Source organism: Grampus griseus, assembly GCF_964374135.1.
Source record: "Grampus griseus genome assembly, chromosome: 13".
In the NCBI taxonomy this organism is placed as follows: Eukaryota; Metazoa; Chordata; class Mammalia; order Artiodactyla; family Delphinidae; genus Grampus; species Grampus griseus.
The window spans coordinates 68,521,423-68,548,104 of record NC_139007.1 but is presented as its reverse complement, the minus strand read 5'-3'; the positions used below and the strand labels follow the sequence as shown (position 1 = coordinate 68,548,104).

At 35.5% G+C, this 26,682-nt stretch overlaps 1 protein-coding gene across 4 annotated transcripts in view; it reads right to left on the bottom strand.

Moving 5' to 3' along the window:
- UTRN (utrophin) overlaps window positions 1-26,682 on the bottom strand; it is a gene marked incomplete at its 3' end in the record, with an annotated part of 496,004 nt that overhangs the window by 264,527 nt on the left and 204,795 nt on the right. For all 4 annotated transcript variants that reach the window (XM_082668645.1, XM_082668646.1, XM_082668647.1 and 1 more), the window contains 7 exons: window positions 21,589-21,777; window positions 20,543-20,715; window positions 12,537-12,687; window positions 11,140-11,315; window positions 7,089-7,224; window positions 5,248-5,397; window positions 1,877-1,952 (listed from right to left, as the gene is read on the bottom strand). In XM_082668645.1, the coding sequence (XP_082524771.1) occupies window positions 1,877-1,952; window positions 5,248-5,397; window positions 7,089-7,224; window positions 11,140-11,315; window positions 12,537-12,687; window positions 20,543-20,715; window positions 21,589-21,777 (1,051 nt within the window). The remainder of the gene's footprint in view (window positions 1-1,876; window positions 1,953-5,247; window positions 5,398-7,088; window positions 7,225-11,139; window positions 11,316-12,536; window positions 12,688-20,542; window positions 20,716-21,588; window positions 21,778-26,682) is intronic.

The window sequence follows — 26,682 nt, the reverse complement described above, 5'->3', positions numbered from 1 at the left end:
AGCAGTTTCTTTAAAAAAAAAAAAAAATCAACCAACAATCCACAGAAGAGGAAATAAGAAAGACAATAAACATATTTTTAAAAGGCTCAAGCACACAGGTAATTGAGGAAACGCAAATTAAAATGAAGTGTCCTATCTCCACAGGTCACAGTTTCCAAATGTGATGTCTGGGGAGCTCTGGGTCCCTAGAGACCCTTCCAAAGGGTGTGGATGCCAAAACTACGATCATCATCATAATAAGTTATTTGCCTCTTCCTGCTCATTCTTTCTCAAATGTAGAGTGGCGTTTTACTCAAGGCTACATGGCATATGATATCACAATAGAGCAAATGAAGAAGCAGATACAAGAATCCAGGTGTCTTCTCTTATGGCAGAAATTTAAAGATTTTCAAAAATGTAATGTCATATCACTTTTCTAATTTTTTTTTGTTTTGGAAAATATACTTTCTTATGTTAATATCTTATAAAATATATTTTATTAACAGAATGTTTTTATTATTGTTATTTTAACAAGTTAACAAATAACTTTTGAAATTTCTCGGTTTTACTTTCTAATTAGGTAAATATTGATAGACATAACTCACACACACAAAAGGTCTTTGGGGGTAATCAATAATTTTAAAAAGCATACAGCGGTCCTGGGAATAAAATGTTGGCGCGCTGGAAACAACGTAGAACAACAAGAAGCCTCACATTCAGCTGGTGGAAGGGTAACCTGGAACAACTAGTCTAGGCAGCAGCTAGCAAAGCAAAGTTGCCCGTATTCACCACGATCACCCCAGGGATTCACCACCACATACCCTAGAGAACAGCTCATACATCATTCTGCCCAATCCTCACTGTCACTTTTTGTGCTTTTAAAACATTGAAAACAACCTACATATTCATTCACTGTTTCATCAAATATCTATTAAGAACCTACAATGTGCAAGGCACTTGACTAGATGCTACAGGTATGGGAATGTGTAAGACAAAGGCCTTGACCTCGCAGAGTTTGCATTCTGGTGGGCGTGAATGGATATACGCCACGAAGTAAAACCAATGCAAGAAGTTGGAGAGAAACAGCATGTATCTTGGAGAGAGACAGAATGTATCTGACATAGCGTGGTCAGGTCAAGAAAGGCCCATCTAAAAAGGGAATATTTGAGAAGAGAACAAACGAAGTGAGTGTGTGAAACATGCAATATCTGAGGGAAGGACATTTGGGTAAGAAAGAAAGAAGAAACAGCAAGCACAAAGACCATAAATGGAAATGTTCTTGGCATGTTAGAAACAGCAAGAAGACCAGTGTGTTTGAGGCAGAATGAACAAAGGAAAAAGTGATAAGAAATGGGATTACAGAGACAGGGAGCAGACAGATCATACACGGTCTTCTGGACCATGGTAAGACTGTAGAACTCACTTGTGTATGATGGAAGTGATTAAAAGATTGAAATCAAAAGAGTGACATCAAACCTGTTTCTAAAGCATCACTTAGCTGCTATCAGAAGAACAGATTATCGAGGAGTGGTAAGATAAGAACAGAATCAGGACAGCGAGTTAGGAGAATTGTTCACTTCAAAATGTCCCCAGAAAACTATTTTCCAGTGTCCTCACCTTGCCTCTTCCCTTGCCTCCAGCAGCATCTGGTTCTACTCTGGTCCCAGGAAAGGCTAAAAGTCTCACCTCCCATGAGAGGGAATGCCTTGCACACACTGGGCAGTGAAATATGTCTTGTGTTTAGAGAAGATGTTCTTTTCAAATGATTGAAAGCAGAATAAGAAATCACAAGTGCATTGTGTTTTTAAATAAGTTTTTCTAATTCATATACAATGCTCGTAATCATAAAATTTTGTTATGTATAAAAAATTTTGTAAAGAAATAAACTGTATCTTACCAGCAATTCTTGTCTGAGCAACAGAACAGGGTTCCTGGATGCGTTCCTTCAGCGCACTAGGCACTTCTCTGCATATCTAGAGCATCAGGCCAAACAGAAAGAGAAGGATAGTATATAAATAAAGACGATTATATATTCTGAAGAGGAAGCGTTCTTCTAAATGATAATGCCGCCGCTTTCCTCCCCCTCAGTGCCTAAGCTTCTGTGTCCACTTTCACTAACCACTATCCACTGCAGTCTTGCTTGACCCCCAGCTCCACCAGCATCAAGAATGTCATCCAGTCCTTAACTGCCTTGCCCCTTTGCAACATTTAATGCTGCCACTCCCTCTCCCTTGAATTTTGTTAGTATTCTACAATCTTGATTTTACTCCCACCTCTCTGACTGATCTTCTAAGTGTCCTTCCCCAGCTCATTTTCCTCTGCGCTTCCACCAAATACCAACATTCTACAGGGTAGGATTTTTGGTCTTCTAACCCTCGATACTGGCCTCTCTCCCTGGGTCTTGGTTTCTACTGGTTTCACTTATCACGCGGAGTTTTAAGAGGCTGAAGACTCCCCAAAACCTATCTTCAGTCCAGCTTTCCCTGTCAACTGTACATTCAGACGTGTCCAAATATGGATTCATCACCTGCCTCCTTGACACTCTCTTCACAAAGTTGTCTAATGACTCTAACTATTTTTCCAGATCAGTTACCCTGATCTGGATGGTGGGCTTTGCTCAGAGGAGTTACTTGATGTCCTGATGTCCTAAGCATATCCATCCTTGGGTTCGCTCCATCCATCTCTGTGGTGCAGCTATAGTGATCTTTCAAAATGTAACTTGTTTAAAACCTATCAACAGTTTCCCACTGCTTTCAAGGTGGTGAAATAGCTTCAAGACGGAACTTGAATTCCTTGTGATGCATGGTGAGGCCCCTAGGTCTCTGCAAGCATCTCTTGTCCTTCCAATTCATATTGAGCTACTTCCAGGACCCAGATTCACTCTCTGTCCCCTCTAGACCCTTTCACTTACTGCTGCTTTTCCCTGCAAGGCCTTTTCCTCCATCGTCCATCTGACCAATACTCATTCATCTTTTATCATCTTAGCTTGGATATGATCTCCACAAAATCTTCCACGGTTATCACCCAAAGCCAGGTAGGTGCCCTACCTTTATGTCCCCATGGCTACCTCTTTGTTATAATTGTTTATCTACTTGTCTCACCTACAATAAGCTCTTTGGGTTAGAAGCATTTTCATGCTCTTTACTGTATTCCTAGCTCTTAAAATGGTGCCTGGCATAAAATGAGAGTCTGGTAAAAACCTATTAAATGAATGAATAAAAGCATGAATGAATGAAATATCTCAGATTAGTATTTCTTAAAATGTGTTTGTTGAAATTCTCTACAGAGTAAGCATTGCTTCGTCTTAGACATTCGTAATTCACATAATTAGTGTAAAATCTATGTGAAGTCCTGTGATAAAGGAAGGTTTGGCTCTATCTAACATCATGCTCCCAAAGTGACCACCATACCCTATTCTACACAATACCCATTGACATCCTCTGTGTTAAATAAATACATGTGCTCTGATTGAATATGCACACGCTGAGTCTGGCATGTTTGACACGGGGCCAACAAGTCTGGAAAGCAGCACAGGGAGAGAGAGTAGCAGATGAAGTCAGAGAGATAACAGGAAGCCAGAACATGATGAACCTAGTAAGTCACAGTGAGGACTTCGGCCTTTACTCTGAATGTGATGGATACCATTAGTGGGCTCTGTTCAGGGGAGTTACTTAAACTGAGTTATGGGGGGTTTTTTGGGTTTTTTTTTTTTGCGGTACGCGGGCCTCTCACTGTTGTGGCCTCTCCCGTTGCGGAGCACAGGCTCAGCGGCCATGGCTCACAGGCCCAGCCGCTCCGCGGCACATGGGATCTTCCCGGACCGGGGCACGAACCTGCGTCCCCTGCATCAGCAGGCGGACTCCCAACCACTGTGCCACCAGGGAAGCCCCTGAGTTATGTTTTAACAAATACTTTGGCTGCTTTCTTGAGAAGAGACTGACAAAGGGAAAAGGAGGAAACAGGAAGAGTAGTGAAGTGGCCATTGTAGGAATCATACAACAAGAGATGACGGTGGCTTGAAACAACTTAGTGGCCACGGGGTCGTGAGAAATGGTCAAATTTATGAAATTTCGCAAACCTAAGAAAAGCCGGAAGAATTGCCCAGGGAACACCCATGTGCCACTCAATATGTACAACTGTTAAAATTTTGCTGTATTTGCCTTATCATGTATCTAGTCATCTAGCCATCCATTCAAACCGTCCATCAAAGAGACAGGTATTTTGAAGGAGAAGCTGATGATAGTGACTCCAAGGTTTATGTGTTTGTTTATTTTTAATTGAGATATAATTCACATGTCATAAGACTGAGTCCAGGGTTTTTGGCATAAAACACAGTAAGGATGTAATTACCAGTAACTGAGGTGGGAGAAGTATACTAAGGCACAGGAGGGAGGTGGAGATCAGGAGTTTGACTTTGTATGTTAGTCTGAGATACCTATTAGACACTGAAGTGGAGATGCTGAGCAGGCAGCTGTGATGAAGTCTAGAGTAATGAGAGAGTCCAGGCCAGAGATACAGATGTGTGAGTCATCAGTAACAGTAACTCATCAAGACGGTAAGTCTCAAGCAGAGAGGCTAGATCAATAAAGCACCTAAACCATTAGATATAGAATGAGTGCTGTCATTTTAAAAGGATAGAGAGGGAGGAAAATGACTGATATGGGACCTAGCCAAACCAGGGCAGAAACATATCCATTCAATGTCCCAGACAGACCTCACACTCTGTTATGGTATGTACCCAAGCCAAAATATATAGAAATCTATTACTTTATCTACCTCTGCTTCAACTGCAAAAAAAGTAACAGTATGAGAGAAAGGACTTTATCTTAGTCATATTTGTAGCCACATACCATTACATCCCATGTGGAACCTACTAAATACATGTTGAATGAATAAAATCATTAAAAATAAATCTACGTATGTGAAAAGTCACATGCAACATCACAAAGTTATTTTAATGCTTTCATTTTCAGAGTATAATTATTAGCACTTTATTGCCTAATTCTAATATATACTCATTATTTAATATAGTATATAATGTATAAATCTCCTAGGCCAAAAAAATTCCATGTAAAATAAGTATTCTTTGAGAACATATGCTTCCATCCATGACAGATGAAAAAAATATAATTATCAATATTAGTAAGCATTAATAAAATGTGCCCATATTTGGGTATACTTAAAAGTAAAACAGTTGCCTGGTTCCACTTCTTTAACAACAAAATCAGTAAACATGAGGAAGGTGTCGCAGTAATTCTTAACACACACCTTATTCCACGTCGAATTTACAGTTCTCAAGCTTTCTGAAATTTTTTCTCTTTCATGTAAACTCAGACTTTTATCTGAAAGCATTTCTAATTCAGTTCTATTCAGCCATTTGAGTTTTTCAGCTTGATCATCCATCTCCTGGATTAAGTCCTAAAGGAGTCAGAAGCGGGGTATGGTTAAAAGGTTGTCATACCAGGAAAAGATCAAGAACTGTATTAGGAATCTCTTTGGGAAATACAGCAAGTTCCCTACATATGAACCTTCAAGTTGTGAACTTTCAAAGATGCGAACATGCGTGCCAGCCCCTGTATGCCAGCTGTTGTACTGTACTACTGTACTTTTCAAGGTACTGTACTATAAAGATTAAAAATGTTTTCTTTATTTTTTGTGTTTGTTTTTTATGTACATATTATCTGTGTGAAAAGTATTATAAACCTATTTCAGTACAATATTATATAGCCAATTGTGTTAGTTGGGTACCTAGGCTAACTTTGTTGGACTTACAAACAAATTGGACTTACAAATGAGCTCTCGGAACAGAACTCCTTCGTATGTCAGCAACTTATTGTACTCCTATAAATGTGGACCTTTAATTTCTTAAATGGAAATAAACTTCTAAGAAGCCTAAACTTATCTTAACAAACTGTAACTAATTTGGGAATGACCTCCCACCTTCAGTGTGCATTGTGTGTACATGAACTACTACCCCTGACCCCCTGTCTCTTAACAGGGTCATATTATATCATATTTACATCGACAACTTAACATTCTGTTCTTTGCTAATAAAATTATATCTATTCTAATGAAAGGCCAAAAAAACCCCAGAAACAACAGGAGCATTTTATGCATGCATCTCTATCTTATCTCTACCTACCCTAATATACTGTCCCATCCCCTGTGACTGTCCCCAAATTGTTTACAAAAGGCATATTCCAAGAAAACTATTGAAATTTTTAGATAAGACAGGAGCAAGTTTGTTAGATATTTGTCACATTTTGAAAAGAAAACTTAATAATTGTTTGCCATGTATTTTTCATCAGTATTAAAAGTTTCTTTCCCACAATACCTCAGTCATACTCCTTTAGAAAAAAATCTCTTATCAGATTAGTGGGTATCCTTTTAGGTATACTTTGTTGCACACAGATGTGTGTATCCACACTCACACACAATTTCTTTTTGTTTAGTAAAAATGTGAGCACATTATGCTTATTGTTCTACTACAAGTACTTTAATTCTTAGCACAAAAATATAAAATTTGTGGATATAAAAATGTATGGATATTTGGGTATATTAACATATCTATATATTTTTATGTATTTCTATATGTTGTATACCTATACAACTATAAACAATTCTTGTTGGTTGCAGATCAACAAAGAAAATTTGATTAATACAACCGTGATGCTAAGTCCATAGTAAGCTGCAGTGAGTTACTCTCAACTCACTTTGAGTCTTCTTGTAGGACTCAGTTTTATAGATAGTAATCAGTAATTATCTTCTAAGTCCCAAAGCAAAAACCTATACTTCCCAGCATTATTATATTCTAAAATGATGACGTCTGTTTAAAATATTCCAAAAAACCTTTGGTCCATTACTGAGACCACATGACTTATTACTTTTATGTGTGTGAAGCCTTACCACTGCAAGAATAAAATGACAGCTGCTCTTTAAAATTAAAATTAAAAAAAAAAAAGATATTCCTCTTTAAAGTTCACCACATTTACCACAAAGGACAAAGTTTCTTCCCCTTTTCTTCTTCAGTCATGCAGTATCTTATTTGCAGTGAAAATATTCATGCATCAAAAAGCACTGGCAAATATAGAGACAAATAAACCACTTACTGTTAATTCTTGCAGGTTTTCTTCCAGCTCAGTGGTTGATCTTTTTTGCACAGCATTCTCGGCCTTTGTTAACCAACAGATAATCTCATCTAGTCTTTTTCTATAATCCATCACCTGCTTACTTTCTCCTTTTAACCTAAAAGATTATATTATTGAAAAATACTGAGAAAAAATATCCAGTTAACTAGAACATTATATATTTGCATTAGATATTCTGACTAAATATGTCATACACACAAAATAATTATTTTAATATGTATTATTTTAATATGTATTCGTAAATGAGTGTTAATAGTAATACATATGTTCCGCAATACCAAAGATTATTTGCAAACATAAGAATAAGATTTCCTCCTTCATTAAATTAAAAAACATTAAAACTAAATAATGTTGTCTTCTCTCATAGTGAAAACCTATATAGAAATTTAATACAAAGGACTTATTTTAAGCTAGATACCACTGTACAACATAATGAAGGTTTTAAAAAGAAAACATGAAAAATGTCTTTATCTAAAATAATTAAAGAAAAATACATAATTTTTTATGAGTACTCCATGGATATAGAAAAGTATCATTATATGACATATTATGCACGTTAGGTTGCAACTATTACTCTACTTTATTCATAGGAAAGAAAGAACAAGAACAAGGCAAGATACTGAGAATGGGAAATTTTTACAAATTTTCTTTTCTTTTACAAGAAAGACAAGAAAAAACAGAAATTTGATTAGCTCATTAAAATAAGTATTATATTTGAATAAAGCACCAAGTTCTAAAAAAAAATCTAGAAAAAACAAAGTCAAAGTTTTAAAGGCTATAAGGAAACAAATAGTCATATGAATATTAAAAAAAACTGCCTCAATTACATCTTTTTAATGTTATAAGAATAACATTTATAATTATATAAACCATCTGTCAAAAGATGAGAATGTGACTACAACTCATATGACAAACAAGATTATGTATTTTTAAGAAAGATTTTGAAAGCTATTTAGAGCTTGGTGGTGGTATCATTTTTATAGCTGCTGCTATTAGCTGCTGGTTTAAAAATAGAAAGCAATTTTTTAAATGAATTACATTATGTCATCCCTAATAAGAATTTATATTTTTTATGGCTATGACTTTTTCTTTTTAATCACAAATAAACTATTTTAATGTTTAAAAAACTGATAAGGGAAAGGGGGGAGGAATAAATTAGGAGTTTTGGATTAACATATACACAATACTATATACAAAATAGATAACCAACAAGGACCTATTGTATAGCACAGGGAACTATGCTCAATATTTTGTAATAACCTATAAGGGAAAAGAATCTATCGATAAAAAAGAATATATATATATATATATATATATATATAAATATATAAACTGAGTCACTTTGTGGCACACCTGAGACTCACACAATACAACATTATAAATAAACTATTCTTCAATTAAAAAAAAATTAATGACAATCACTACAAAATCACAAGTTTTCATTTTTAAGTATCCATCAGGAGAGAACACTGCTTCAAGATTTAAAAAAATAAATAAATAAAGCAATAGTACAAATTGTTTAGACTACCAGTACCAAAACAGGTAATTTACCCTCTGTATGGAAGAGTCTTTAAATAACAACTTTGGAAACAACTCAAATACTACTATAGACCTTGTGTTTCAAAAAAAAAAGTTGTAATTTAAATTTCCAATGTTTCATAATCATGACTAATTTAGTATTTTGAAAATATATCTATGAAGAAAACTAACATTACCAAGTAATTTCAATAAGACATATTTGAGTCACACAAAATTTTCATCTGCAAACTAGCTAAATATAATCTACATTTTAAATGTTATCACTAAGTAAAAACAAGTTATAAATTCATGTTCAAACAGTAGGTAACAATTGCTCATTAAGGAATAACACCATAAGTTGCTGAACTGTGTAAATATTTAATGACTGGCACTCAAAACAAAAATAAATTGAGCTGTGTGTTGTTCCTCAATGACTGATAACAGTACACATAATAAGCCCATAAAATTGCAAGGTGGCCCCAAGTTGAGATAAATTACAACCTGAAGTAAAGTTAAACATGAATTTATGAAAACAAATATTGTTTTAGTTAAAATACAAGATGCTGGAGAAGAGATTCATTATTCTTTTCTCTTCCAAAAATTGAGCAAAACATGTATTAGCTTCACCTTGTTAGTCCCAGGAGCAATAATTACCACATTCCACAGAGAGCCATTTGAAACTGATTAAGGGAATTCCTGCAGTTATTGTTAATACTATGCCAGCAGGTACATCTTTTTCCTTAAGACCTGAGAGATAGATCATTTTCAAGCTAGAAGGACTCTCCCTGCTGACTCACTACCATGGCACATAAATCGTATGGGACCTCAGCTTCCAATCCTGCCCCTGGTCCCCTGAAGCCTCCTCACCATCCAACCTTCACAGATTTCATACCTGGCCAGACTATTTAATGCCTCCCACCTTGTCTGTTCTGTGCCTTTTCCCTACAAGACCATCCGTAAGGGGAATTTATGGAAATTTGCTGTAAATGCTTCAAAACCAGCTTCAGGATCCCTCCCCTGCGATGCCTCAGTTCCACAATCCATCACCCCTGTGTCTGTGACAACACTCTATCTTCTTAATAATGCGTCATTTAATCACATCAGATCATTTTTTCCTTTAAACATTTTCTTCATCTTAGTCTCTCTGAGTTCCTTAGTCGTTCGTGTTTACTACAAATAGAGAATAATACTTTTTACAAACACCGTCTCCTTTAGTCTTCATGACACTCCTCTAAGAAGATATCCTAGTTTTCATTCACAGGGGAGGAAACTTGGTCAGCGAACTCTGAGATCTTCCCAAGTTTTACAGGCGAAGTATTTAAGAGCATAAGTTAGCACTGTCACTAATTTTCTGTGAGACCCTAGACAAGTTACTTAACCTCTCCTCTCTGAGCCTCAGTTTCCAAAGCTGTACAATGGGTCTAAACAGTCCCCTCAGAGAGTAGTTGTGACGATTAAATGAGGCCAAACCCTGTCTCTTCCACATGGCAACCTCTCAACCAAGACGCACAAACTATGATTTGACTCCTACCAAAACACACAAAATAACAGATGATGTTATTTTATAAAAAGCAGCCATAAGCCAAATATTCAAAGTTCAATATTTTATGTCATACTATATACTTGATAAAGTATTAGATTAGCCTTTAACATAACAATAGCTTATCACTAAAATAATACGTCATCTACAGAGTTAAAATTAGCAGGAAAAAAATTACCTGGGACTTTTTAACCTGAAACTATCATTAACCCGCTCCCCCCAAAAAAGGCCATTAATGAGATGAAATGTATTAAGTAGGAATCATCCATTAAAAATTGATTGTCTCAAAACATAACTTCAAATAACTGTACAGTAATATATAAAATAATATGTGTAATGTTGAGTATTATATTCACTGGTAATCAAACGTGTTTGTAATCAGAAGACACCCTAATAAAATCTGGGACATTGTAACATAATCTGACATAAAAATGCACAATAATACATTATATTTATTATGTCACATAAATGAGGAACTGTACTATGTACTCAGCACTGACATATAAGGATATAGGACACCCTTAGACACCAAGAACTACCGAGTGAGAGGGATTACTCATGAAGACCCGGAGGCCTAGTCAGGAAACGAGTGAGGGAGAGGCCTGACCCTGAATCCAGATCTTCAGACTGGGAGTCCAGAGTATTCCTCCACCTACTTCAAGTTTCTGCCACATAGTCACCATGTCATAATAAACAGGAAAAAGAGAAATAAAGATTTTTTTGATATGCATGATATCTGAGTAGAAAAGTAAGACTACAGACAGCCTAAAGACACAGAAAGAGACAATGTCCTAAAAATACAGAACATGGACATTGGAGGTCTTAAATGTCAATAAAACTCCTATTGTATTAACATCAGACAATAAAAGAACCTGGAACTCATTGGGTCGTATCTCAAAAGGCTCTGCCCAAATACCTTCACCCCGTGCCCTCGAATTATCACGGCTAAATCACCTTGGCCGCCGATCCTTCACTTCTGCAGCGATCGCACCCCAGCGTTGGTTTAAACCTGCCAGCTTGTCCTTCAAGAAGCTTCCATCTGTTGCGGAGAGTTTCTGTACAATCCCATCCCCAGTTCTGTTTAGTGCTGCAAAACTGGGCTGGTGGCTGCCGATGCCCTCCTCGAGCTCCTGTGATAGAGAACAACTCAAGATTAACTCCACTTCTAAACTAAACTGTTCTGAGGTAATGAATCCACCCAGGAACCATTGGTGTGGTGTCAATTTAAGTGTTAGAGAAACAAAGCCCTGGAAGGATATTTTACATATATGAAAAAGGCATTTTTAACACTTCAATTACATTTCATTGAACACATTAAATGAAATCTATTTTGAAATCTAACCCACTCTCATGAGTGTCATCAGGCAAAATAGAGTGGAAGAGGACAGCCTAATAACATAAATCACTGCTGTTTACATTGACGCATAAGCATCAATCATGTTTGATTGAAGTGAATTGCCTATCTTCTATACACGTGCTGGAAAGTGTCTCTTAAAAAAATTTTAAACCCTCTACCCCTATATACCATTACGTCCTACCATATATAAGTAACCCTCAATGTGCATTTTACTGAGACATTGCTTCACTGGTCTGTAAATTTTTAAGCAACGGATTAAGAAAGGATATTTTAAAGTCAATTTAAGCACTTCTCTATAACTCTAAAAATAAGAAAAAATGCATTAACATATTTATGAGAAAAATAAAAGCATTTTCTAACTCCTCAGAAGCCTTCTACATAAAATATATTTTAAAAATTTAATAAAAGAGAAAATATTTTCAACAATGGTAAATTGAAATGTTGCTTGCTTTCAACCATTATTTTTAACGACCCATTATTATCAGCAGAACTGATTTAGCTATTGTGTTATATTTTCCCAAGACTGAATTAGACTTACATGAGCAGCTGTCCTGATATAGCTCAAGAATAATTTACTTTTATCACAATGATCAATGATACAAAGAAACATAAGATGCCTAAGTGTTTAAGTATAGAAAATAGAGGTGAGGTATGCAGATATCGTTCTGGCCTTGATGCAGTCTTGAGTACAAAATTTTACAAGTGTTATTCTAAATATAAAATTTTAAAAATAAAATTGTTTTTCACATATTCCACTAAAGAGTATTTTTTTATTTAATTTCTTTAAAATCCTAATTAAAAATTGAAATAACCATTTTTCTTAAACCTTTAAAACTGGAAACTAGAACTGGAACAAAAATTACAGATTGTCTATATACTCCCGAAAAATTAATATAGTGAGCCCCTACTTTCGAAATCTGTCTTAAATGGCGTATACTAAATAAATATGCCACCTTTTTTAGCAGATCCTCATCCTCTGACAGAAAACACTCACCTGCTGATGTATCCTGGCTTTCTCTAAGTCCAGGCCACCATCTGGAGCAAAAGTATCAGCCAGCAACTCTTCAGCTTCCGTTATCCACTGTGTGAGGTCATTGAGGTCACAATGGAACTGTCTCCATTCTTCCACAGCCCTATCGAAATAACTAGAGAACAACAAACAAAATAAAATAGGTTTCCCAACTTTCCAGGACCGTCTAGAAGCAATTTTCTAAAATGAAAATTCAAACCTCATTTAAACTGAAAGCCTCAAAATGAGTGAATTCACAGCTCACTGCTCTTTAAGACCAGTTTCCGTAGTGGATTACAGTTAATGATTCCTCTTAGAGAAACATGCATCATACCAAGAGCAAAGCAATCTGCATACACCACCCCGCCCCCCATATTCATGCACACATACACATACACTAGGCAGCATTTTAACTGAAAAGACAGCCTTCTCTGGCTTGGAAAATCAAGCTAGATTAGCTGCAGGCACGTTAACCCACCCAACTTTAAACACTTAACATTTCAAACACCATGAAGTGTAAAATATGATTAATTACTCTATTCTCTTAGGAAAAAAATAGCGTGTTTTACTTCCAGAACACTTAGTTCCCAGCTAGAACAAAACCCAAAAGGCCAAAACACTTCAAAATTTCCTTGCAGTATACTGTTGGTGGGAATGTAAATTGATACAGCCACTATGGAGAACAGTATGGAGGGTCCTTAAAAAACTAAAAATAGAACTACCATATGACCCAGCAATCCCACTACTGGGCATATACCTGGAGAAAACCATAATTCAAAAAGTCATGTACCACTATGTTCATTGCAGCTCTATTTACAATAGCCAGGACATGGAAGCAACCTAAGTGTCCATTGACAGATGAATGGATAAAGAAGATGTGGCACATATATACAATGGAATATTATTCAGCCATAAAAAACTGAGTTATTTGTAGTGAGGTGGCTGGACCTAGAGTCTGTCACACAGAGTGAAGTAAGTCAGAAAGAGAAAAATACCATATGCTAACACATATACATGGAATCTAAAAAAAAAAAAAAAGGTTCTGAAGAACCTAGGGGCAGGACAGGAATAAAGACGCAGACGTAGAGAATGGACTTGAGGATACAGGGAGGGGGAAGGGTAAGCTGGGACGAAGTGAGAGAGTGGCACTGACATATATACACTACCAAATGTAAAATAGCTAGCTAGTGGGAAGCAGCCGCATAGCACAGGGATATCAGCTTGGTGCTTTGTGACCACCTAGAGGGGTGGGATAGGGAGGGTGGGAGGGAGGGAGATGCAAGAGGGAAGGGATATGGGGATATATGTATATGTATAGCTGATTCACTTTGTTATAAAGCAGAAACTAACACACCATTGTAAAGCAATTTTATTCCAATAAAGATGTTAAAAAAAAAATTTCCTTGCAGTCTATTAGCTCTGTGTTATGGACTGAATTCCATCCCCCCTGATTCATATGTTGAAGCCCTAACCCCCAACATGACTATATTGGAGACAGGGTGTTTAGGGAGGTAATTAAGGTTAAATGAGGTCAGGTGGGTCATTAATCCCATAGGACTGCTGTCCTAATAAGAGGGAGAGACACCAGAGATATCTCTCTCTATGTCTGCCTCTTTCTGCCTCTCTGTCTCTCTCTCTTTTTGCAAGAGCACAGAGGAAAGGCCATGTAAGGTAAGGATACAGTGAGAAGGTGGCCATCTGCAAGCCAGTAAGAGAAGCCTCACCGAAAACTAACTCTTCTGGTACCAGCCTCCAGAACTGACAGAAAATAAACGTCTGTTGTTTAAGCCACCTTGTCTGTGGTATCTTATTATGGTTGCCCTAGCAGACTAATATACTCCGTGCAGGGACTAATTCAGTGTGTCCCATTAACCTGAACACAGCACAGGATAGGAGTGCCTGCAAAGCTCAGGTTAGGCAATGAAACAAAGACTATCAAGACTTCTATTCAAACGTAACTCCTTTAGAAATGAGATAAAGCCAAACTCCAGTGCTTGTCATATTTGGAACATATAAGTGTAAAAAAGAAAAGCTCTGTTGGATTGGGATCCTAAAGAATTTCCCTGTGCCTCTTTGTTTAGAGTAGTGGTACCAGGAGAAGTTTAGAAGAGATCTCTGAAATTTTAATGGTTCTACTAAAATGTTTATATAATAAAAAGGTAATATTATTATTTTAAAAAATAATAAAATGGTCCCTGACATCGCTAACTCCTAAATAATCTTTATGTTTCCTTCTTCCATGAAAATCACTGAATAAAAATTCCATTAATATTTGTTGAGTGCCCACAGGGAAGCAATGTTCTATTGGGCATAATGAAAATAAGAGCACTTCAAACAAAACACTAAGAGAATATATTAAGACAATCTTCATTAGTCAGCACTCAATAAATATTCATTAAATGAATGGTTCACGGATAGATAGGTATAGGTATACATAGGTAGGTGGATGGGTGAAGTCTTCTATGATGAAACTGAGTTTTAAACACTTTTTAAATGATGGAAAAAGAATGACTGATTAAATTAAGAAGGAAAACTATTCCTGGTAAAAGATGGAATTCTGAGTAAGAATCAGAAAGCTAGGAAGGTAAAGAAGTAAAGGAAATTTTAACCAAGTTTATGTGAAATGAGTGAAGAAAACTTGTTTTTGAGCAGTACGTATAAGGTATTAGAAATTAGGCCAACTGGAGAACACTGTTAAAAAGCTTCTAAGGTCAAGATAAGAAGTCTGAACTTTGTCCACACAGCAGTGAGAGGCACAAAGAAGATACAGAGGATAAATATCTGGGAAGACATTCTTAGGAGAGAAGATACACAAAGATCCAAGGATCTAAGATGAGAAGGAAGACATAACTGGCTTATTTCTCCACTGTTCCACTGTTGGTCTAAGATGGTTCTAAAATTACTTAAGGAAAAATATGAAAGCTAATGCCATGAACCATTACAAAGGAGGCATAAGGGACTTCTCAAAGAAAGATACCTGTTTATTTTCATGGTATTTATCTTTTACCACAGGCCAACAATCCTTTAAAAATTTTATAAGCAAAACAGCACAGAGACCTGGCATAGACAAATGACTTGGTGGTCACCCAGGTGTCATTATGACCGATAACAGTTATGAAAGCACAGGATATTTGCCATTGCCTCGATGTTCTATGAAAAGAAAAGAATAGAAAGGAGTGCTCACTTGTTGCTTGTAAAAGTGGGCACATAGGAATGAGGAAAAATAAACATTTTAGGATAGGTTACCAAGGTTGGAAGAGAAAAACTAAATAAAAATTAGGAATAAGAATAAGAACATAATCAACTAATACATCCAAGTACAGGGCTAAAGAAAATAAGAGAGACAACCTCCTAGCAAATGAAATCTAGTAAACACAGAAAACAAAATAATAAAATAAAAATGTGATAGAGAAGACTTTTCTAACATAAGAGAATACTGCTCTGTGCTCAATTAAAAAAAACTATGGAATAAAGTATTTTCTAAAAAGTTAAAATTTTTATAATCAAGTAAATGGCATGAATATCTGCAATCAACATTACTAATCATAACATTCTTGAAATTCTGCCACATTAGCCAGATGCATATATGCAAATAGGATAATTGAAAAAAAGAAGAAAAGTTATCATTATATACAAATGATGTGTCAGTATACTAAGAAAGGCCAAGAAAATCAAATTTATACTCATACTCACAGGCATACACTCACACGCGCACGCGCGCGCACACACACACACAAGCACAAACACATGCAGTGCAGAAAATGCAGAAATAAGCTACCATACATCAACTCTACACTAACCAACAATAAGAAAAGCACAAAACTACCAAGTAATAGTCCTGGGGAGAAAGATGCAGACAAATCTTCAAAACCTTACTGAGGACACAGAAAAGGACCCAAATAAGTGAAAGACCACATTTCAAATTCATCATTTTTTCAAAAATTGATTGAGATGACTAAAATTTTACTGGAATAATAAATACAGAAAAAGAATATGAATTTTAATGTTAGAATAATGAGAGAAAATTTACTGTGCTGAATGAAAAAATTAATAATGCTTTAAAAATGAAAATGTTACGGTATTAGACTAAAACTAATGGTGTGAGAAGGCAGAATTAGCAAAATTAAATAAATATGAAGTTGAAATGCCTTTAAGTTTATGGTAAAGAAGTATCACCAACAATAATGGAGAGTTAAATTGTTCAGCAAAAAATATAGAGAAAATTGGTTGTTTATTTAAGAAAAACACAGCAAAATAGAACAGATTAGTGTTTCTTAACTCAGGCTGCATAAAAAAGTGAGCTAGGGAGTGTTTAAAAAGTAGGGATGCGTGGCCCCTACTCTTCCTACTAAAGAGTTGCTATTTACAGACATAGAGAACAGACTTGTGGTTGTCAAGGGGGAGGCGGGGAGGGACGGACTGAGAGTTTGGGATTAGCAAATGCAAACAATTATATATAGAATTAATAAACAACAAGGTACTACCTTATAGCACAGGGAACTATATTGCTAATGGAAAAGAATTTTTAAAAAAGAGTTGGTGTATAGACCCACCAAACTGGAGACTTAAAACAAAATACATATCAAAATAAAATTCAGATGGTTTAGTTTTTACATGTAAATTTTAAATCAAGCAAAATTGTTTTAAATATATATAAATATTTAATTACTCTCACAATGAAAAGGTAATTTATATGCATATAAACAAAATGAAATTACAAAGGAAAAGACATGATATAATTATAGAAAATTAAAATTTCTATATGTCAAAAAACACCATTAACAAAGATAAAGGGTACATGGAAATCTGTGAGTAATTAAGCAATGAACAAAGAATATGAATGGTTAATATTAATATAGAAAAAAGCTTTTGCAAATTAAGAAGTAAATAATAATACTATGATAGAAAAATAAGCACAGAACATGACCTACCCATTAACAGAAGAAATAACACTGGTGCCAATAAACATATGTAAAAATATTGAAATTTTGCTGATAATCAAAGAAACGGAAATCATATTGAGATGCAATCCATCACTACACAACTGGCAAAGGTCTAAAAAAAATCTTTCAGTGTTAACAAGGGTTCAGTAAGAAGGAAACTTTCACATATGCTGTTGGCAGAGTTATAACGACCAATACTGTGATGCAATCTAGAGCCTTAAAATGTTATTATTTTTTAACAAATTAGTCTTCATCTAATAATCAAGCCTAATTAAAGTCAGAAGTATGCATAAAGCTGTATGTAAGAGGATATTGTCTAAATGTACAGAGAAGTTTTTAAAAATCCATACAAAGAAATACACCAAAAGATTATTAAATGTTACGTTTCCAAGGATTGTATAATCACGTGAAATATGTAAGCTAAAACAAAAAAAAGAAGATGAAGAGCAGCATGCCTATTTTTGTGTGTATGTCTCTAAGGTTTTCCGGTATATTTTTCTGTGTTAACATTACTCTTACACTGTAATCTATATTGAGCTATTTCACATCATACTTGACTTTCCATACATTCACAGCTACCATCAAAAGTCTTACCAATTTTTGTTTCTACCTGTTAATAGGCCTGGTCAAAAACTAGAAAGAAGGAGGCTCAAAAACATTCTATTAAACAGAAGGTTATTTTTTTAAAAAAGGCTTTGGGGTTATATATGGATTCCAGTTATCTGTAGCTGTCTCTGCTCTTCAATCACATTAATCATCAAGTGTGTGGAGAAACTGAACATTACTGAAAATCCTTTTCAAGATTTTTAAAGAAAATGGACACTATTCAGATACTAAAAATTAAAGGTGCTTCCTTCTCTCCATTGTATATGTTTGCTTTCTTTGTCGTAGATTAATTGTATGTGCGTGGGTTTACTTCTGGGCTCTCTATTCCATACCATTGATCTAAATGTCTTTTTCTGCCAGTACCATACTGTAATGATTACTATAGCTTTGTAATATGGTTTGAAGTCAGAGCCCATGATACCTCCAGCTTTGTTCTTCTTTCACAAGACTGCTTTGGCTATTCGGGGTCTTTTGTGGTTCCATATAAATATTAGCATTATGTGTTCTAGTTCTTTGAAAAATAACATGGGTGTTTTGACAGTGATTGCACCGAATCTGTAGATTGCTATGGGTAGTATGGACATTTAACAGTATTAATTCTTCCAATCCATGAACACAGTATATCTTTCCAGTTATTTGTGTTGTCTTCACTTTCTTTTATCAATGTCATATAGTTTCCAGAGTACAGGTCTTTCACCTCCTTGATTAAATTTATTCTTAGGTATTTCATTCTTTTAGATGCAAAAGGATTGCAAATGGGATTTTTTTCTTAAAGTTCTCTTTCTGATAGTTTGTTATTAGGGTATAGAAATGCAACCGATTTCTGTACATTAATTTTGTATACTGCAACTTTATTAAATTCATTTATTCTAGTAGTTTTTGGTGGAGTCTTTAGAATTTTCTATATATACTATCAATCTCTTCAATAAGCACTGTTGTGGAAACTGGCCAGGTACATGTAAAAAAATGAAGCTAGACCATTTTCTCACACCATATATGAAAGTAAATTCAAAATGGATTAAAGACTTAAGTGTAAGACCTGAAGCCATAAAACTCCTAGAAGAAAATACAAGCAGTATGCTTTTTGACATAGGTCTTAGCAATATTTTGGGGGATATATCTCCTCAGGCAAGGGCAACAAAAGCAAAAATATACAAATGGGACTACATCAAACTAAGAAGCTTTTGCACAGCAAAGGAAACCATCAATAAAATAAAAAGGCAACCTACCAAATGGGCGGAGATACTTGCAAACAATATGTCTGACAAGGGGTTAATATCAAAAAATATATAAAGAACTCACACAACTCAATATCAAAAAATCAAATAATCCAATTAAAAAATGGGCAGAGGACCTGAAAAGACATTTCTCCAAAGAACGTATACGAAAGGCCAATGGGCACATGAAAAGAGGCTCAACATCACTAGTCATTAGGGAAATGCAAATTAAAACCACAATGAAACATTACCTCGTACCTGTTAAAATGACCATCATCAAAAAGACAAGAGATAACAAGTGCTGGTGTGGATGTGGAGAAAAGGGAACCCTTGTACACTGCTGGGGGAGAATGTAAATTGGTATTACCACTACGGAAAACAGTATAAAAGATCCTCAAAAAATTAAAAATATAACTACCCTCTGATCCAATAATTCCACCTCTGGGAATAGATCCAAAGGAAACAAAAACACTAACTTGAAAAGATATCTGCACCCTCATTTTCACAGCAGCTTTCTTTACAATAGCCAAGATATGGAAGCAACTTAAATGTCCATTGACACATGAATGGATAAAGAAGATATATATAAGAATATTACTCAAGCATAAAAAGAATGAAACCTTGCCATGTGCAACAGCATGGATAGACCAAGAGGGTATATGCTAAGTGAAAAAGTCAGACAGAGAAAGACAAATACTGTATGTTTTCACTTATATGCAGAGCCTAAAAAACAAAAGAAACAAATATAACAAAACAGAAAAATACTCACAGATACAGAGAACAAACTAGTGATTGCCAGAGGGGAGGCGGTAGGGGGAATGGGCGACATATGTGAAGAAGGATTAAGGGGTACAAACTACTTGTATATAATAAATATGTCCCAGGGTTGTAACGTACAGCACAGGGAATATAGTCAATAATATTGTAATAACTTCGTATGGTGCCTAAAATGTAAAAATATTGAATCACTATACTGTTTACCTGAAGCCAATATTGTAAGTCAACTATACTTCAATAAAAACAAATAAATAAAAGTGCTTCCTTAATTGTTAAAATATTATATATTACATTGCAAATGATCATGTATATGTGAGCTGATTCTTTTTTAAGGAACTACATCACAATTTATTAAACAGGGCCTATTACAAGGATTTGAAACATATCCTCACTAATCTTAATGAACTTATAGACCTTTTGAAAAAATTAAATATTCATTTAAACATACCCTTTACGATCATTGTACATTCTATTAATTCTGTCCCATTTTGCATTCAACTGAGTAAGTGTATCCCGGATCTGAATGGCTTCAGGTCCAGAAGCTTCGAGGATAACATCTGGTTGTTTTTCATGAATGATTGCAATCTGCTCTCCAAGTTTGTCCAGTTGGTCTTTGATAGTCTATGAATATATTGTCATTCATTAACAAAATCCAGCAAAGAGATAAAAGAATGGATTCACAGGAGGCCAAAAATTTATATTGAATAAGTTACTTAAAAATAATGAGACATCATAATTGTTGCTTATCAAAACTGGAAACTTTTTAAAAAAATAATACCCTGTATTGGCCAAAGCATGAGGAATGTTGCATAATATCCTAATGGTGGGAAAAAAATCCTCACAGATGTTCAAAGTGGCATTTGTACAGGACATATAAAAAGCTTCAATAACATTCTGTAAAGGTAATGAAGTGTTTGAAGCTAGAAATTATTTATATTTTCAAATACCTAATAATACTAATTTAAATGACAGAAATGAGCTATCAAACCTATCAACTCTATCAGCAATTTTATTGACTTGATACATAAATGCAATCAAATTATATGAAAGTCTTGATATTAGTTTTGTCAATTAACTGAAAACTTTCAGATCCCTAGTTAACTCACAATCAACATGTCATTCCATACCCAACCACTAGCCAATCTTAAATCGTTATAGGTGGCAAGATAAATGTCAACATTTTACATCAAATGACAATCAAGTTTACGAGAAAGGAATATGGTTTGTGCACGTGTTTGATTTTAAAAAGTCTCTGATGTTGTAAAGCATTAATAACTGTGCACGCTTAAAAATCCATATCTACTTTTAATAAATTAAAATTTTTGACAGTATTTCACTGGTGGATACAGGAAAAATTTATTTTTCATACATATTATTAATTCCTTGGCACAAATGTAAAAGGTTATGGATAATCTTAAGTAGGCACAACGACAAATTCCTTGCTTTATTTCTACATCAACTGCAGCTATTCAAATGCAGTGTCTGGATATTTACCTTCAGAGAATCTTCCTGAAAAGAGAAGTCTTCATAGACAACAGAGCTTAGTTCTGCAGTATTAAGTGATAATTCAACATCATCCATGGAAAGTAAAACTTTGTTAATTTCAACCAGATAATCTGTGGGGAGAGGTGGTGAGCTAATTCCAGAAGCGAGCTGACCTGTTCTTTGTTGAATAGGGATTGCCTGTAAAGACATGAATAATAATAACACACATCTTTTAAATTATTCCCCCAATGAATCGTAGCAAATTGAAAACACAAAAAACAAAGAAAAAAATACTATTTTGTGGAGAAATTCAATACCATGAGCAAAAATTTAAAAACTTGTTTTAATTTTTTAAAATTTGCCCTGCACTGCTATAGAAACCATTAACAATCTCTATTTTAATTTTCATCTGTAGCCTGTTGTTAAAAGGCTTAAATAAGCTGTTAATGCTTGAAAGGTTTTTTTTAAGACTTAAGCCACCTAAATTCATTTAGCAAACAGGAAAACATAACGACTCCTTTCCTAAATTACTGAAGAAATGAGAATATGCTGCAAATCATAAAATTCTGTATGAAATAAAAATTTTAATACCATTATTATTACACCTTTTTAAAAAAATCTCACAATTAGATTAAACACTTCTGGGCCGCACTGGTGAAAAAGTAAATAAGTGAAACATGTATTTGTAACGTAACATAACAAATGCAGTAGGGGGGTTAATTAAAATAATATCCAGGCAATTCAGTATATAATCTTAACCTTTGAGAACAATATTACAAAACATGAATATCCTACATGAGATGATAGATTCTACCATGCTAAATTCAGGCAGATTCTAAACTGAGTGGATAACTTATTTACCCTAGCATAGTATCTCCTGTATCCTCTAATCAGAGCTTTCTAAACAATAAAGTGCTCTCTGGGATAGGCCACTCATCCCTGGGTTCACGTCCTTTACGCCTTGATGGCTACCATTTAATAATTGCTGCCTACTGCTTGCAAATGGCCAAAGTACATCCACTCATGAATTAAGTGGATTTCCTTGACACTTCCACCATATTCCTATATTGAACTTTTGAAAAATGATATTCCTCTGTAAACTCAGATGACAGTGAAAATGATCACAAGTACATGTTCACTGAGTTAGTGATCCTGAAAATGGTTACAATTCCTAAATGAAACCAATACCCAAGATTAACAACACTGAGTGAATAATATGTTGTTGAATCTTGAGGTTTGCATTTCTTTGTCTCCTAGAATTTGATAAACTATGACTTTCACCAAATGATGGGCAGTCCTGGATAGCCAGGTGAGAAGCAAGGCTATTGATTTCCTGACTTTATCCACAGGCTTGTTTATACTTGACACTAAAAATAATTATATTATCCTAATGCCACACATTCAAATTTTAGTCAGAAAACATTTTTAGGTATTTGACTATACATCTAAGAAGGCAAACTATATGCTATATTTTAAGCAAATATAAAAGGATGCTGAAATAAATAATGTGTTCACCCAGAAACCAGTTTTAATAAAAAGATATGAAGTATTCCTTAATAAAAAAATTTTTTTTATTTTTTCAGATTTTAATTTTAAATAGCCCAATTTTTTGGCAGATCACAAAGGGAAGCTCAATTGTTCCTCTTCTTAACTTTAAGGAAAAAGAAAAAGACACAAAGAAAGTATTTACAGGTTGAGAATTCATGTCAAAGGAGTAAAAGAACTGGGACCTATTCTGCTATTTGGCTTTCTCATCTATCAGCCAGGGTCTTGCTCAGACAGCCTCTGTTTTTCCAAGACCAAAAAGGACTCTAGGCCTCCAGCTATTTGATATGTGCCTGTAGGACATTCAACTTTATAGCACTTTCCTCATTAGCATCACTAAACATCATACACCAGGTTTGTTTTTTTTTAATCTGCTCTGCCTGCTTACTGGTGAGAGCCACTTCTATACCATAACAACCACTACAAGGCCAGGAGTTTTGTGCTGCTTCTTCAGTTACACAACAGAGTGTCATTCTGCAAGGTCACATGTATCTGAGTCTTTAGGGTGAACTGGGGAGGTCAGTAGGTATTGTAAGTAGAAAGTTCCAATGTTTTTTCTAAAAAAATCACGTTCATTAATACTGTATTTTTCTATTAATACTATACACATAATCTAGGCTTCCTGAGCCTCCATACTCTTGCTGAAGCAGCAAGTCCATTCAAGATTCAAATATGTGCTTTCTATATTCCCAAAATAGATTTTATCCCAAGACAGTGATCAATCAAAATGCCCTAGGAGAAAAAAAAAAAAAAGTCCTCAAGATCTGACCCAGACTTTACTTCTGGATAATTTTATTTTTAAAGAATTCAGCTAGGACACAAAGATACAGATACACTACAAGGTAGCATTAAATGGTACATGATGCACCTCATGTCATACAGCAACCTAAATTCCAGATAGATTAAAAAATTGATTTTAAATGACACTTTACAAAAATGTTCTAAGTTTTGTTTTTATCAAACCATAGGGAAAACTTGGAACAAAACTGAGTTGAACATCGCCAACTCTCAGGAGGATGAGGACTTTTTAAGAAAATCACAAAGGAAAAACCTAGCCATATGTGGCTAAACAAAAATTTTAAATGGCTGTACATTAAAGGTAAAATAATTAGAAGATAAAAATCAATAAGATGATACTTTTTATAGCAAATATGACAAGAAGTTAATATCTTTATTTGTGAAGAGCTTGCGCATATTTTAAAATAGTAATACCCTAGTAAACAAATGAGAAAGGGTCATTCAATATATATTTCAAACAAGACAGAGTCCTTTTTTTAGTTTAAATAAATTCATAATTTTTAAAAAGCCACCTATATCACTTTGTAGGAGAAACCATGTGAAAGGCAGTCAATGAAAAGGAAAATGATATGCATGAGCCCCTCTGTACCCTCAGGGGAGGCTCTGGAGGTACTTGACCTGAGGAACTATTTACATCAGCGGTCCACAACCTTTTTGGCACCAGGGACCAGTTTCATGGAAGACAATTTTTCCACGGAATCGGGGGTGGGTGGGGATGGCTCAGGCGGTAACGCGAGTGATGGGGAGCGATGGGGAGCGGCAGATGAAGCTTTGCTCACTCGCCCGACGCTCACCTCCTGCCGTGCGGCCCGGTTCCTAACAGGCCAAGGACCACTACAGGTCTGCAGCCTGGAGGTTGGGGACCCCTGATTTACATGATAAATATAGGACTGAAGAGAAGGAGGCACTGAGGATGGATGTGATTTTGACTGAAACAAATTTAACGTCCCTGCCCTAACATAAACTAGGGACTTTATGATGTGCCCATGTAGGCTCATCAGTTGTAACAAATATATCTCTCTGGTGCAGGGCACTGATATCATGGAGGAGGCTATGTGTGTATTGGGGGTGAGGGGACAAGGGGTACGTGGGAACTCTTTGCTGTGAACCTAAAGCTGCTCTAAAAAATAAAGTCTGTTTTTAAAGAACAAAAACAAACAAGAAATTTCATGTTCCTTCTCAACAGTCTTCGGTTACCCACTGCCTGTCACCACCTTCTATTTTCTCTCTCTTCACCAGTCTCCACCATTTCTCCTCTCTCACTCCTTTTCTCATTTCCAACCTGAATTCATAAGGATGTTAATCCAAATGAAAACTAACTGAGGGGCTTGTGAAAGAATTTTTTCAGCTAAAAACCTTCTCATGCTTTTTGTCAGTGCACACACCACCCAATCCTTCCTATGCCCTTCCCCATCTCCTCCCGGACACATAAATTTTCTCAAATCATTCAACAGGGATAAAATATTGCTCATAGCATGCAGTAACTCATTGCTCACCTAAAAGAGAAGAAAAGAAAGGGAAGGGAAGGGAAGGGAAGAGAAGGGAAGGGAAGGGAGGGGAGGGGAGGGGAGGGGAGGGGAGGGGAGGGGAGGGGAGGGAAGGAGTTCCATAAACTGCTGGTCCTCAATGCTGACCGCACATTAGAATCTTCAAAGTTTTTTTTTTCAAGCGCCCACACCCAGGCACAACCTGAGAGATTTTGATTTAACTGGTTTGAGGCTCGATTTCTTTTTAAGCTCTTCAAGGGATTCTAATGTTCACAGTTTAAAAAACTACAGATTTGAAAAAGTATATGTGTTAATGAAATAAGGACAAAAAAATTTTTAATGTTTTAAAATAATTTTAATTACAATAACTAATGCTAGTGAAACCCAAATGAAACAAGTCTATAATAGTATATGTTAGTACTTTTGAAAAACAAATTTGTTTATCTATTAAAAATTTAAAAATTATTTCTATTTTGGGACCATTAATGATTTCTGACTTGGGACCCAAAGATAAAGAAGTTCCAGAGAAGATAGATACTTTTAAAAGTAATAATTAAACAAAGAACTGTAATACAATCTGAAAGATGTTAGAAAGAAAAATGGAACCCAGTCTTAAAAGACAACACATTTTTCAGGTAAAATAAGAAGATAAAACCCACACCAGGGAATTAGCAAGATTCCAGAGGTGCTAAGGCACCAGTATGCTGGCATAAGGTAGAGAAAACCAGTATAGCTATACTGCATGGTGAATGACAGTGAATCAAAGAGGTAGCCAGAGGTCAAACCAAAGCCTCTATATACCGTAATTGTGACAAACCTCGCACTTAAAGCTTTTCCTGCATTTTGCAATCTTTTCCTAAACAAGTTCTTAGGGAAAGGAATCATATGATCAGCCATGACTTTTGGGGGAATAATGCTGGGAAAAACATGCTGAGAAGATGGGCCAGAGTTAAGAAAAACTGTACTTAAAAACCAACTTGGGGGCTTCCCTGGTGGCGCAGTCGTTGAGAGTCCACCTGCCGATGCAGAGGACACAGGTTCGTGCCCCGGTCCGGGAAGATCCCATATGCCGCAGAGTGGCTGGGCCCGTGAGCCATGGCCGCTGAGCCTGCGCGTCCGGAGCCTGTGCTCCACAATGGGAGAGGCCACAACAGTGAGAGGCCCGCGTACCGCAAAAAAAAAAAAAAAAAAAAACCAACTTGGGGAATAACTAATGGGTGAAAATCATAAGAGTCTGAATTATGGAAATGTTAGTAGACTGAGGAAGTTAAGT